At 46.9% G+C, this 12074-nt stretch overlaps 1 protein-coding gene across 1 annotated transcript; it reads right to left on the bottom strand.

Annotated features, from left to right (window-relative positions):
- Nucleotides 1-7664: 7664 nt before the first annotated feature.
- LOC112901316 (quinone-oxidoreductase QR1, chloroplastic-like) lies at nucleotides 7665-9658 on the bottom strand. The gene is made up of 4 exons (XM_025970202.1): nucleotides 9557-9658; nucleotides 8863-9001; nucleotides 8593-8684; nucleotides 7665-8478 (listed from the first exon to the last, which is right to left on the bottom strand). The coding sequence occupies exons 1-4, from the start codon at nucleotides 9635-9637 to the stop codon at nucleotides 7798-7800; spliced, it is 993 nt and encodes a 330-aa protein (XP_025825987.1). The 5' UTR covers nucleotides 9638-9658; the 3' UTR covers nucleotides 7665-7797.
- Between the last annotated feature and the right edge of the window lie 2416 nt (nucleotides 9659-12074).

The following is a 12074-nucleotide window of genomic DNA, read 5'->3' as shown; positions in this document are numbered from 1 at the left end:
TGAAATTTAAGACCCTTTGCCACCCCTAGGCACAAGTCTACCACCCCTAGGCACAAGTCTATGCAGGCCGCTCTTACAGGTTTCAGCATTGACGTCCCTTGAACCACGCCAGCGGGAACGTGTACAGGTCCACTATGAGCTCCGGCGCCACGGGCATGATTATATATCACCGAACGTGACATAAGTGAGTTGTATCACCTGAAGAATCTTCCACGGCCCATGACAAAACAGCCCAACGTTGCGGCATCCTTTTCGCCCCCGCGCTGCCGTCCTCTTCGTCTCCGGCCGCGGAGCCGCCGAATCCGCTGCTGGCCCCCACCCCCCATGCCGCCGTCCTCCTCATCTCCAGCGGCTTCCACCGCCACCGAGCTCCGTCAGCAATGCCGTTGAGAAGCTTGCCGTGCTCCCCTACCGCTTCCACAGGTCACTGGTTGTCCTCCACAACCCGCGGCTGGCGGTGTCCGTTGTTGCGCCGCCCCGTCCACAACCCACCACCACCGCCCGCTACCTTGCCGCCGCCGACCTCCTTCTATAGCCAGTCACGCCGGAGACAAACCCACCTGGCAACCCAGGACCCCAAACGCCGAAGCCCCGGCTACAACATGAAGGAGAAGGGGGGTGGGGACAGCGAGACGGAGGATGAAAAAGACACGTGGGCTGGGCCGTAAAACGCTGAAATGTGCTTGCGGCAGTCTTCAGATGATAGCGCGCGCGATGTGTAGTCTTGGCGTGGCGCCACGGCATCCTCCAGACCTTCAGCCTTGTCAATAACAGCTGCCACTGCGTCGATCGCCGGTGATGACACATGACTCTTGGCTGCAAGCGTACGTTGCATATTCATCCCATCCTGCCGGCGACGACACTGATGCTGAGGAGCGTAAGAAGAATGAGGCACACCTTGCTGGCCATGTCCTCTCTCTGGCTAGCTGTGGTCAGTTTAACTAGAGCAGATTCAGTTTAACTAGAAGCCACTCAGGCAAGCTGCGAGGAAATTCTATCAGTTTAACTAAGCAAGAAGTAACAAAATACAGATATCTTAACTGTAATTTTACAAGAACAAGCAACAAGAACTAGGACAAAGAGTCACGCATCACATACCATTTTGATTTTTACAGGGAACTAGAATTCTTGCCTTGCCCACCTTACACCTATTTTGATAGTGAGGCGAGACAATGCCGATGTGCATGCAAGCAAATGAAGAAATTAATCATTTCAGGGAAATAGACAATCAACTAATGGAATAAGTAGGATAAGCATTGTAGTAATGATTTCTTTTAACAGCGGAACAAAAGTATTAACACTCTAAATCAGTTAAGGGCTTATAGCCATCAAAACACACTAATAGCATATCATGGTACCTACAGAGTTCACTGGGCAAATAACGACCATGTGGTACCATATAAGCATGTGCATAAATGGAAGAGCTTCAGCAAGTGCAGCTTACATGTATCAGAATGAGGTGAGTGCGGTGGGGCCATGACGACGCTGAAGCAGTCGTTGATGATGAGGAGCGGGTTGGAGCCGGCACGCGGGGGCGCGCTGCGGCGGTGCATCCCCACTCCTGTCGCCCAGCAATGAGGAGAGCCCGGACGACGATAGCACAGAGGCAGCATTCGCCATGGTTAGGATTAGGGGTAGTGCTCTCGACGCTTCCCTGCTTAGGATGAGGTGGGGACGTGGGGTCGAGTGGAAGGAATCGAGAGTGCGAGGAGCGAGATGTGAGATGGGTGCTGCAGGGACGGCAGGGAGAAGGGAGGCGAAGTCGCTGCCGACGAGACGATACAGATTATTGAGGGAGAGAGGCGAGACAGAGTCGTATGGACAGCAGGGAGGACCGGAGGAGATATGTACCGAGATGGTGTCACAGTTAACTGAATCTTATAAATTTTTTGGGTCCGAGAGAATTGATTGAAGATGCGTTTTCTCATGTGGCGTCTCTTAGCAACTGCGCTCCCATTATCAGAGACGTGGCTCCTACGTTGCTACATCAAAGATGCGTTTTCTCTACTCGTGTTAGCAGCAAACATATTATAGACATGCCTCGTGCACGCCCGTCTCTGATATCATATTAGAGACGTGTTTCAATTCCACGTCTATATCTTCTTTAATTTGTACCTTTCTTACATAGTGCGGTATCCGTGGATGGGCCAAAGAAACACTATGCGCAGCGCAACGACAACCGGCCCACTACTACTATTACTGTTTCACCCAATCATGGAACCGACATGTTCACTTTAGTTTGGTATCTTTTCTCAATTAAATACGATTGGAAATCACATTGACTTGATAATATGGACTTTCTGATTGATGAGATTGTAGTATGGTTGGTAATCTGAGCAATGTTCACGGCTGAGAAAAATGCCAGTCCGTAGTGAACCTACAATTTCGTCATTTCTCTAGACTTATCAGGCCGGAAGTTCAGAATTTTGCATTGTTCAGTCGTCTGGACACAAAGAAGTTCGGTATGGTTACTAATGAATGTGTGTTGATTATTGTCGGTGACCTCGTGGCATGAGGAAAATATAAACAGGTGACAACAATACATGCTGAGTGCCATTTGGTTAAGCAGATTCTCAATAGGCGCTGACCCAGGTCGCCAAGCTATTAAAATTTAAAATGTACATTTAGATCTGTAAACTTGCTAATTATTCCCTCCATTCTAAAATATTGATCGTTTTGACAAATCTAGAGACAAAGCGTATATCTAGGTACATTGTAAAATTTATATATTTTTATTTATCAAAACGATCTACAATTTGAAACGGAGAGAGTATACCATTTTAAGCCCAACTCATCCAGATCCATATATATCACATCTGTTTGCCGGGATGCATATTTTGATATGGAGGTAGGATAAAAAATGTTTCACATTGTATCCATATGTGCAGGCAGGGTCCACATGGCAGTGTCCTATTTTGGAGCCATCTTCTCTGTTGTGTTGCCGATGGCATGTCACTGCTAGTTTTTCTTGTCGACAATATTCTACAAGGAAGATTTGACTGTCACATTTTTTTTGAGGCAGTAGTTGAAGGCTGTCACTGATATTGGGCTTTCATTAGTTAATGGACTTAATCTGGGCCCTGTGCAGGACATAGCACCGATAAGTTGGAGTTTTTTTTAAAAAAGGGTTTAAAAAAAATTAAAATTCCAAAAAGGGGTGCCGGTTGAGAAAAATTTGAAAAATGGGTGCCTCCCGCCCGATCATCGGGCGGGAGGTGTGGGGCCGGGGACATCCCGCCCAACCAGCGGGCGGGACCCTCAAAAAAATTTTTCCAGGCCCCCCCGAGGGCCCCTTCGCGAATAAGAAACTTTTCTTATTCGCGAACGGGTCCCTGAGGGAGCATCCCGCCCGGCCAGAGGGCGGGAGGCATCCCGCCCGGCCAGTGGGCGGGATGTTTAGAGCCATTTTTTTTTATTTTCCTTTGGAATTTATGATTTACAATCTATTTGAAATTGAGACTGTTTTCAAATGCAATATTGATTCGCCATATTCTTTTGTGTACATATAAAATTTTAATTCAATTTTACGAAGAAGATTGCTCTATCTAAAATTCGTATGAAGATGGTTAAACGATAACGTTTTGCAACGTAGAATCCGAATATTACGACAGTACGATAGATCAACCGATTAAAAAGAAAATAGTATCATACAAAAACAGTTCAAATATAAAAAGTTCACCAAATCAAGAGTATCTACTCCGCATGTCCCGGACCTCGCGCTCTCTTGGGCCTCCCGCCCCTAGTCCTAGGCCGTCGGCGTATGTGGTCCTCCGAGTACGTAAACGCATCTGGAGCACGGTGAGGACGAGGCGGAGGAGGTGCAGGTGTGAAGGGGTCATCCTGGGACTGTGCACCTGGAGCGTCATATGTCTGGGATGGGCCAATGATGTCAGGCTCGGCGCCGCCGCCCACCAGCTCTGACCAAGTGGCGGAGCCGCCCTCCCAGGCGTCCCAGTCCGGCACACCGAATGGACCGCCGTATGCAGGAGCTCCCGTCGACCATGCATGCTGAGCATAGCCATAAGAGTACGGTGCAGCTGGCCTCGAGCCTGACGGGAGAGACGGTCCTGGAGCATAGGCGCCAAACGTCTGAGGCTCCATTCTTGCAGGAGGAGGTCCCATTGCCGTCGAGTGCATGACTACAAAAAGAAATGAAATTAGTCGTGTAAATCATAGGTGATTGAAATGGCAATTATGAAGAACTTACAGCTTGAACTAGCGGCAGTACCGCTGGACGCTGCGTGCGGTGCTGTAGAGGTCGACGGGCCAGCTGTGTACACGTGGGCGGACGCATGAGATGAACTGGAGGTCCCCACGTCGTCTCTGCCGCGACACGTCAGTGCATGTAACGCTCGCGTCAAGCTGTCTTGAATCTTACGGAAGCTGTCCTTGTACTGTGCCTCCGGTATACGCACTCCACGTTCAATCAACGTGATCTGAGATGTAGCTTCGACCTCCGCGAAGTTGATCAGATCGATCTGCATACGTAATGGGATGTAGATTACTATTGGTATCGATATTTTAGAAAAAATATTTAATAATTCAAGTTGCGAAACACGTACCGCGCCACGCTGGTCCTGATCACGGTACGAGGGATACGTGTCAGAAATGGTCGGCTGGTGCTGATCCTCCGCGTCATGAATATGTGAACGAGTGACGTACGGACGCGTACGAAGGAGGTACCAGCGGAGGTATGCGCTGTAAGACGCCTCTGTGTGTGGCTGCGGCTCGTCCCACACATCGTCAGGTGCGTCTAGCCACCCTTGCACGTACTCCTGCATCTTGACGACCCAGTTCACCTCGTTGGCATGATATCCCCTGCGCGAATATCTGTTGCGAACATTTGAAATTCAATATTGCTTTACGATAATGAATATATAAGTCATACAAAACGTGTTATCACAAACTTACTCGTGTACGTTGCGCGGCACGGCCTGGAACGCTCGAGGTACGAGAGGAAACTGCTGTCGTCGCCCGAACTGTCTCATCACACGCTCGACGCAGTACGGCTCGACGAGAATATCGAACACTAGGTTCGCCTTTGTCAGCCAGTACTCCTCGTCACGCGTGCAGAGGGAAGACAACCCATGCGGCGCACGTGTCTGGATAGCCGCAGCGGTGTACGGTGTCCAGATGACATCCTGTGGCCGCATCCGATCAAATTCGGACACGAACTGAGGGTATGCTTTTCGGACCTGCCGATGTGCCCAGCTCATCTGAAAAAATTACACAACTGCATCGGTACTCCTCGTATACAGAAACGTATAACAGTAAATTAAAGAGCTTAAAAGAACTTACCCGTCGATCGGTCCAAAGCGAACCCATCGTGGGGCTATCCTCGTCCCACATCCCGTACATCTCGGGTGGATAAGGCTCTTCGCTGATTAGGGGACGCGCTATGGCGAATCGCTCGTACGACCATAGCTGCAGCAGAAGTGGGCAGCCTGTGATGACGGCAGTCCTCTCCGTCTTCAAACAGGCCTGGCAAAGACCTCGGTACGTCGCAGCAAGCACTGCCGATCCCCAGCTCCACCCAGGTACCTGGCCCGGCTCCGCATCCGCAATCGCGCGCGCGTATTGCATGAGCACCTTGTCCACGTAATTGCCGGTAGAGTTGCAGAAAAGAGTCCAGCCGAACAACCATAACAGATACGCCTCCAGGTATCGTGACACCTCGTACTGCCCAGCCAGAGGGTGCAGATCCTGAGCCTGTAATATATTTGTTCAAAACTTAGAGGTACTCACATATGATTCAATTAAATTAAATAAAAAATAACTGGACGTACCCTAAATTGTATTACCCAACTCTTGGCGGGGCCGGGCAAATCAGGTACGTTCACAACAAGTGGCGGGTTCGCGGGACCAAACCGCTCCTGCAGCTCCACCCTCCAGAAAGGTGGCACGGCAACCGGGCCAACAGCTTCACCCGCAATGGGAAGCCCGAGCAGGTACGACACGTCCTGCAACGTGGGGGCCATCTCCCCGCACGGCAAGTGGAACGTGTGCGTCTCCGGACGCCACCTGTCCGCCAACGCTGCAAGTAGAGAGCGGTCCAGCTGCATCCGCTTCTTCGCGCCACCGTCTTGACCGTCGCCGGCCTGAAGCATACGTGCGAGTGGCAGCAAACCAGCCTCACGTAACCTGTATATTTTGCATTATGGTTACAATTATCTTACACGCTATACATTAGTTTCGTAAAAAAAATATAAAGTATCACCTGTCAAGCCAGCGGTCGTCCAGGTGCAACAACTCCTTTGCTACACGAGGGCGCAACTCGTGAAGCTCCTGCCCCTCCACCGCAGCCAGGTACGACCTGTGCCGTTCATCGATGTGCGCGTCAAGGAGCTCTGGTGTCTGCGCCATATCTGCATGAAAAATATAAGTACCGTAAGACACATTCCTACGAACAATTGAAAATACTATAACTATTTATAATAGAACTAACCTAACAAATATTTGTAAAAGCTATTCAAAATACTGAAACCTATTCGAAATATAACTACCCTAAAAAATATATCTAAAAACTACTGCAATTATAAAAACTATTTAAAATATAACTACCCTAAGAAATATATCTAAAACCACTGCAATTATAAAAACTATTCAAAATATAACTACCCTAAGAAATATTTCTAAAAGCTATTCAAAATACCGAAACCTATCGACATATAACTACCCTAAAAAATATATCTAAAAACCACTGCAATTATAAAAACTATTCAAAATATAACTACCCTAAGAAATATTTCTAAAAGCTATTCAAAATACCGAAACCTATTCGAAATATAACTACCCTAAAAAATATATCTAAAAACTACTGCAATTATAAAAACTATTCAAAATATAACTACCCTAAGAAATATTTCTAAAAGCTATTCAAAATACCGAAACCTATTCGAAATATAACTACCCTAAAAAATATATCTAAAAACTACTGCAATTATAAAAACTATTTAAAATATAACTAGCCTAAGAAATATATCTACCAACTATTAAAATACTCAAAACTATTTAAAATAGAACTATCCTAACAAATATTTCTAAAAACTATTGAAAATACTTAATTCTACGTATAACTACCCTAACAAATATTCGTAAAAATAATTAATAATTATACGATTATAATACCTCCAAACCGACGTGTGGACAGGGCTTCGCCGCTTCGCTCCTCTCTTCCTCTCCTCTCCTCCTTTTCTTTTTTCTGATTTTTGATGAATTTTATGAGAATTAGGGGGTGGGTGGGGGCTTAAATAGTGGGGGGGGACATCCCGCCCGTTGGGAGGGCGGGACGTGGGCCTCCCGCCCGTTGGGGGGGCGGGATGCCCCCAACGGGCGGGAGGCCCACGTCCCGCCCTCCCAACGGGCGGGAGGCCCCTCGGAGGACATCCCGCCCGTTGGAAGGGCGGGATGTCGCCTGACTTTTCGCAAAAAGGCCCCTGCGAAGAGGATTTCCTCCCCCCGCCGACCCCCCGCCCGTTGGATGGGCGGGATGCCTCATCCCGCCCTTTCATTGGGCGGGAGGTACCCATTTTTCGAAATTTCCCAAACCGGCACCCTTTTTTTGAATTTAAATTTCTTTTTAACCCTTTTTTAAAAAAAATTCGATAAGTTGAACTAAATAACTGGACCACAAATATTGATTCAATTGGGCCCCCATCCAAACAAAGCGAAAAGAGGAATGATTTCAACCAAAGAAGGAACACCGGTCACAGCAGTAGCGGCCCAATTACGTAATAGTACTCACGGCAATGTACCTAACAACGACAACAGCACAATCCCTGAAGCAAACAAGAAGATTCACATATCGACGATGACCTTCCCAGTCGCATGGCAGCTAAAGACCTTCTCCCAAGCCTCTGCCGCCTTCTCGAATGGATGCCGCGAGTCGACAACTGTCCTGAGCTTGCCTTCCTCCATTAGCTCCAGCAAGAACCTCAGGTCCTCCTTCCCCAGGGACTGATTCAGCAACGACAGCTTCCTCCTGGCGAACAATGTCGTAAAGGACGCGACGATGTTGCCCAGGTTGGGAGCAACGTCGACGACCCTGCCTTGGCCACTCAGGGTCGTCTTCAACACGGACCACCTGCTGGCCTTCGCGATGTTGATGACGTAGTCGTACTTCTTCCCCAACGAGTTCATTAGTGCCGCTCCTTCCGGGGTCATGTAGTCGAGGACCTCATCAGCGCCGAGGCTGCTCACGAGCTCCAGGTTGCGAGCGCCGCAGGTGGCCGTGACGTGGTGGTTCCCGAGCTTGGCGAGCTGGACGGCGTACGTGCCGACGCCGCTGGAGGCCGCGGTGATCAGGATGTTGGCGCCGGTGTCCCTGCCGTCGAACTTGGTGCCGATGGTCTTGACGCCTTGGAGAGCAGTGAGGCCAGCCATGGGGAAGCCTGCAGCGTCAGCGGCAGATACTCCAGTGGGTAAGGCCACCGTATTGCCCTCGGATGCCGCTACGTATTCAGCAAGGCCGCCGGCTTTCTGCCATTATTAGGGATTGTCTGTCAGCACTCCAAAGTCAAAATGATGATAGGTTTATACAAAGTTGGGGTGAAAGGACTTATAATGATCTGAACGCTGTTGGCACTTAATTACCCAGAAGTTTAGTTTGGACACAACAGTGTCGCCAGGCTTGAACTCACGCACTGCAGAACCAACCTCAACAATCTCCCCAGCGACGTCAGTTCCTGTTTTACATGTGCAGAGCAGAGAGTGCTAAATTTGGTTTCGAACTCTTGATGAGTCCAATTATTTGCGCGATTTGTAGCAAATTATGATTCATTCCCTTGATACGAACTACATGGATAGCATGTGAGTTGCAAGAGGTCAAATGAAGCACGTGCTCAGAGATGAAGGTACGAATACCTGGAATAAACGGAAATTTGGGGAGAAAGGGACGGAAGAACCCTTTCTGAATCCACATATCACCTTGGTTTATGCTTGCTGCTTTAACTTTGACAAGTACTTCATCTTTCTTCAGTGAAGGAACAGGAACTTGCACATACTGAAGTAAAAAGGAGACGAACTTCAACACAGTACTTCTAGCTATTTTTGTCGTAGGAAAACTAATAACATACGTATTCAAATTTGACCAGGCGGAGTTGCAAAAGTCACCTAACTAACTCAGCTTTGCACAAATAAAAGAACCTCCTAAGATAGTTGTACCCATATTTGAACAAGAGGCCCCACATTGCACCTAATCTTGTGAGGTCAACTCCTTTGCCTTCACATGCATGCCTAACCCCAATACCCCGTGCATATCGTGGTGTTCATTTCTAAGAAGCAAACCATCTAATAATAATGCAATACTGATTGACGTGCATACTCCATCTTCATTTTTTTTTGCAATGGATACTCAAATATAAAATTGCAATACTAACAGGTTTGGCTGGAAAGTCGAAATGAAACAACAAGGAATATGCTTGGCTCGATTCAGAATTCGTGAATCTGGGAGCTGCCGACGTTTTTGCCAAGAAATCATACCAAAAGAATCATCCAATCCAAACAGACCGAAAGTTGAAATTAAAGCAAATAATTAACGAGAGTGTGAGCGTGTGACCTTGAGCGCCGCACTTCCGCCACCGTAGCCGCTGTACTGGACAGCGCGCATGGTGGTGGCTGGGCTCCCACCGGATGCCATGACCGTGATCTGAACTGAATGTGTCGCGTCCTCTTCCGACGGAGGCTCGTGGAGTAGAGAGCTCAAGAGCGTATGCGTCTGCAGTTGGGCCGTGCGCGTTTGTGATTGTATAGCCGTGTGAATGCTTGAGCACCAAGAGTTTGACCGGGGTTTTAACATAATTTAACAGGCGAGCAGTTGGGGATTTGAATTTGTAAAATCCTTGACGACCTTGATATGCAGGATAAGATTGGGGTGCGATCGTCAGCCTTTAGCTCCTTGTTTTCTGCCTAGGTTTATCGCATATTCACAGCACATATATAAAGACCAGAAACGCAATATGCCAAATTTAAAATGAGATTTCCATGAGTCGTGCGAGATGCAAGATACTGAATTTCATTTTAGGAAAATAGTTTCCTTTTGTGTATCGGTTGTGGCCAGTAGGGCCTGGTTACAATAGTTACCGATGATTAATATGAGGAAGATAATGCCTAGAAGATTTAATTTTGTAAGTGGATTAAGGGGGACTTTAACTTATTGGGCATTTAGTCCCTCCTAACCCTCTTCAATCCCCTTCAAACCGAACAACCCTCTCTAATCAAGTTATTAGTCATTTCAAGTTTTAGATCCAAAATAATTAATCAACGACCCATCCCCTCTAATCAAATTATACCACATGTCATGCAAATGACTGTGGACTTGTTCTCACATATCAACCATCCATCTAATATAATGCATGTGGTCCTCCAGCGTGATATACTTCCCCAACAGTTCTCAATAGTTTTACCGACTTTTAACATCTCTTCTAAAACGCTAACAATTTATCTATTATTGTTTGTATCATCTCAAAATATTTTATCGATCACCGACAAACTTATTGCCCACATTTTGATATTTAGTTATTGAAACATACTAAAAACCATTGGCAAGTTACAAATAAACTACTAGGAAATGTTAGCGTGCGTCAATTAGTGGGATGTGGGATGGGACTGCCCACTTTTGGTGTGTTTGATTTGGGCACAAGTGGGAAGGATCCATCCATAGAGGGGAATATTACCTCTAGATGCTGGGTAGATCCACCAGCTAAAAGAAGAGGATATGGAGACGTCAAACTTATTAAAGGCAAATTGGTATCCCTCCTACTCTCTCACGTGTGCACGAGCGTGGCTGTGGGGAGCCCTAGCAAGCTTGATAGCTAGCATATAATGGGATAAGTAAGGAGGGCAAGTGCAAGTGCAAGAAAGGGTGGGCCTGAGTGTGGCTGCAAGCATCAGGTTAGTGAGGTTGGCAACTAGCAGGCTAGGATAAGTGTAGGTGAGGATGGTATAAGAGGCGCTAGCGTGGTGGGCGGCTATATATAGACTAGGGTGGCGGTGGGTGGATGCTTTTTGTTCGGGTTAGAAATCAGGTCCGGAAAATGCCATCCATCCCATTGAGCTCATTTTCTCCTACCTTGTAAAATAGTAGGATGGATCTGTCCTCTTAAAAGGCTTTTTTGGTTAACCCCCTTTCCAAGGGGATTTTTTTGGTTGTGGGGGGGGGGGGGGGTGGGGTTGCTCAGTTTGAAGGGGATTAAAAATGATTGGAGAATGTTTAGATGTTTAGAGGGATTAAATCTCCTGTAGGTCTGAATACCCCTTTATCTCCTCCAGGTCTAAATCCCCCTCTATCTCCTACAATCCCTAAACATGAAGTGGGATCATCTTATCCAGAAACAGAGATGAGATGATCTCACCCAATCAATCCGGTTCCCAAACCAAACATGCATTCTTAGTAATCTTGTAGGTAAAACGGTAGCATGGTAAACTCCATTAAACATTACCTAGAAAAACAAAATTCATTTGGTACGAAATAAATGTTGTAGATTACAGCTACTTGTGACACCCTGGAAAAAGAAGTGTGCCTTAATGAAGGAGATAAAGAGAGATTCGTACAGGAAGGATCAAATCAAAGAAATAAATGGAGAGAATCTTTCTGTATATCATATAATTTAGCAGTGTATTAACTTGCACAATATGTAATCACATTTTATAGCAGTGCATTTATTCCTTCATACACGAACCTTTCTCGTGATGTTTATTTGTACCCTGAGAGACCCGGCCATAAATTCGTGATTAGCTTCCATTCAGGTTCTTCAGAGTCACCAAGTTCATTCCTAGCGCAGCCTGTTGGAAACCCCACCACACGCCGCAACAATTCTGAATCGTCCTTGTGCGCAGAGGACGTTCAGAGTTCTAGAAGAGGTAATTTCTCCAACTCATCAAGGTTTACTTATTCTCCAACTGAATGTTTCGTGTCACGGTAATAGAATTTCATCAGCCATGGTTTTCTCTGGCGCATGACGTTTAGTAGAATTTCGGGGGCGGTTGAGTGCATATATAGGTGCCTCCGAATTTCATCCGTGTTGCAGTAGAGGTCGACTGTTTATATTAGGCTAGCTAAGAACAGTAGATGTTTC

The sequence above is a fragment of the Panicum hallii genome, chromosome 7 (genome assembly GCF_002211085.1).
Source record: "Panicum hallii strain FIL2 chromosome 7, PHallii_v3.1, whole genome shotgun sequence".
Classification (NCBI taxonomy): Eukaryota; Viridiplantae; Streptophyta; class Magnoliopsida; order Poales; family Poaceae; genus Panicum; species Panicum hallii.
The sequence above is the reverse complement of the archived record's forward strand: the minus strand, read 5'-3'. Positions and strand labels throughout refer to the sequence as shown.

Bases quoted from the DNA above. Each gene is read 5' to 3' on its own strand.
- LOC112901316 (XM_025970202.1), bottom strand. From the start codon at position 9,637: ATGGCATCCGGTGGGAGCCCAGCCACCACCATGCGCGCTGTCCAGTAC. The intron at 9,002-9,556 runs GTCACACGCTCA...TTTTTACTTCAG, and splicing joins GCGGAAGTGCGGCGCTCAAG to TATGTGCAAGTTCCTGTTCC. The intron at 8,685-8,862 runs GTATTCGTACCT...CATGTAAAACAG, and splicing joins CAAATTTCCGTTTATTCCAG to GAACTGACGTCGCTGGGGAG.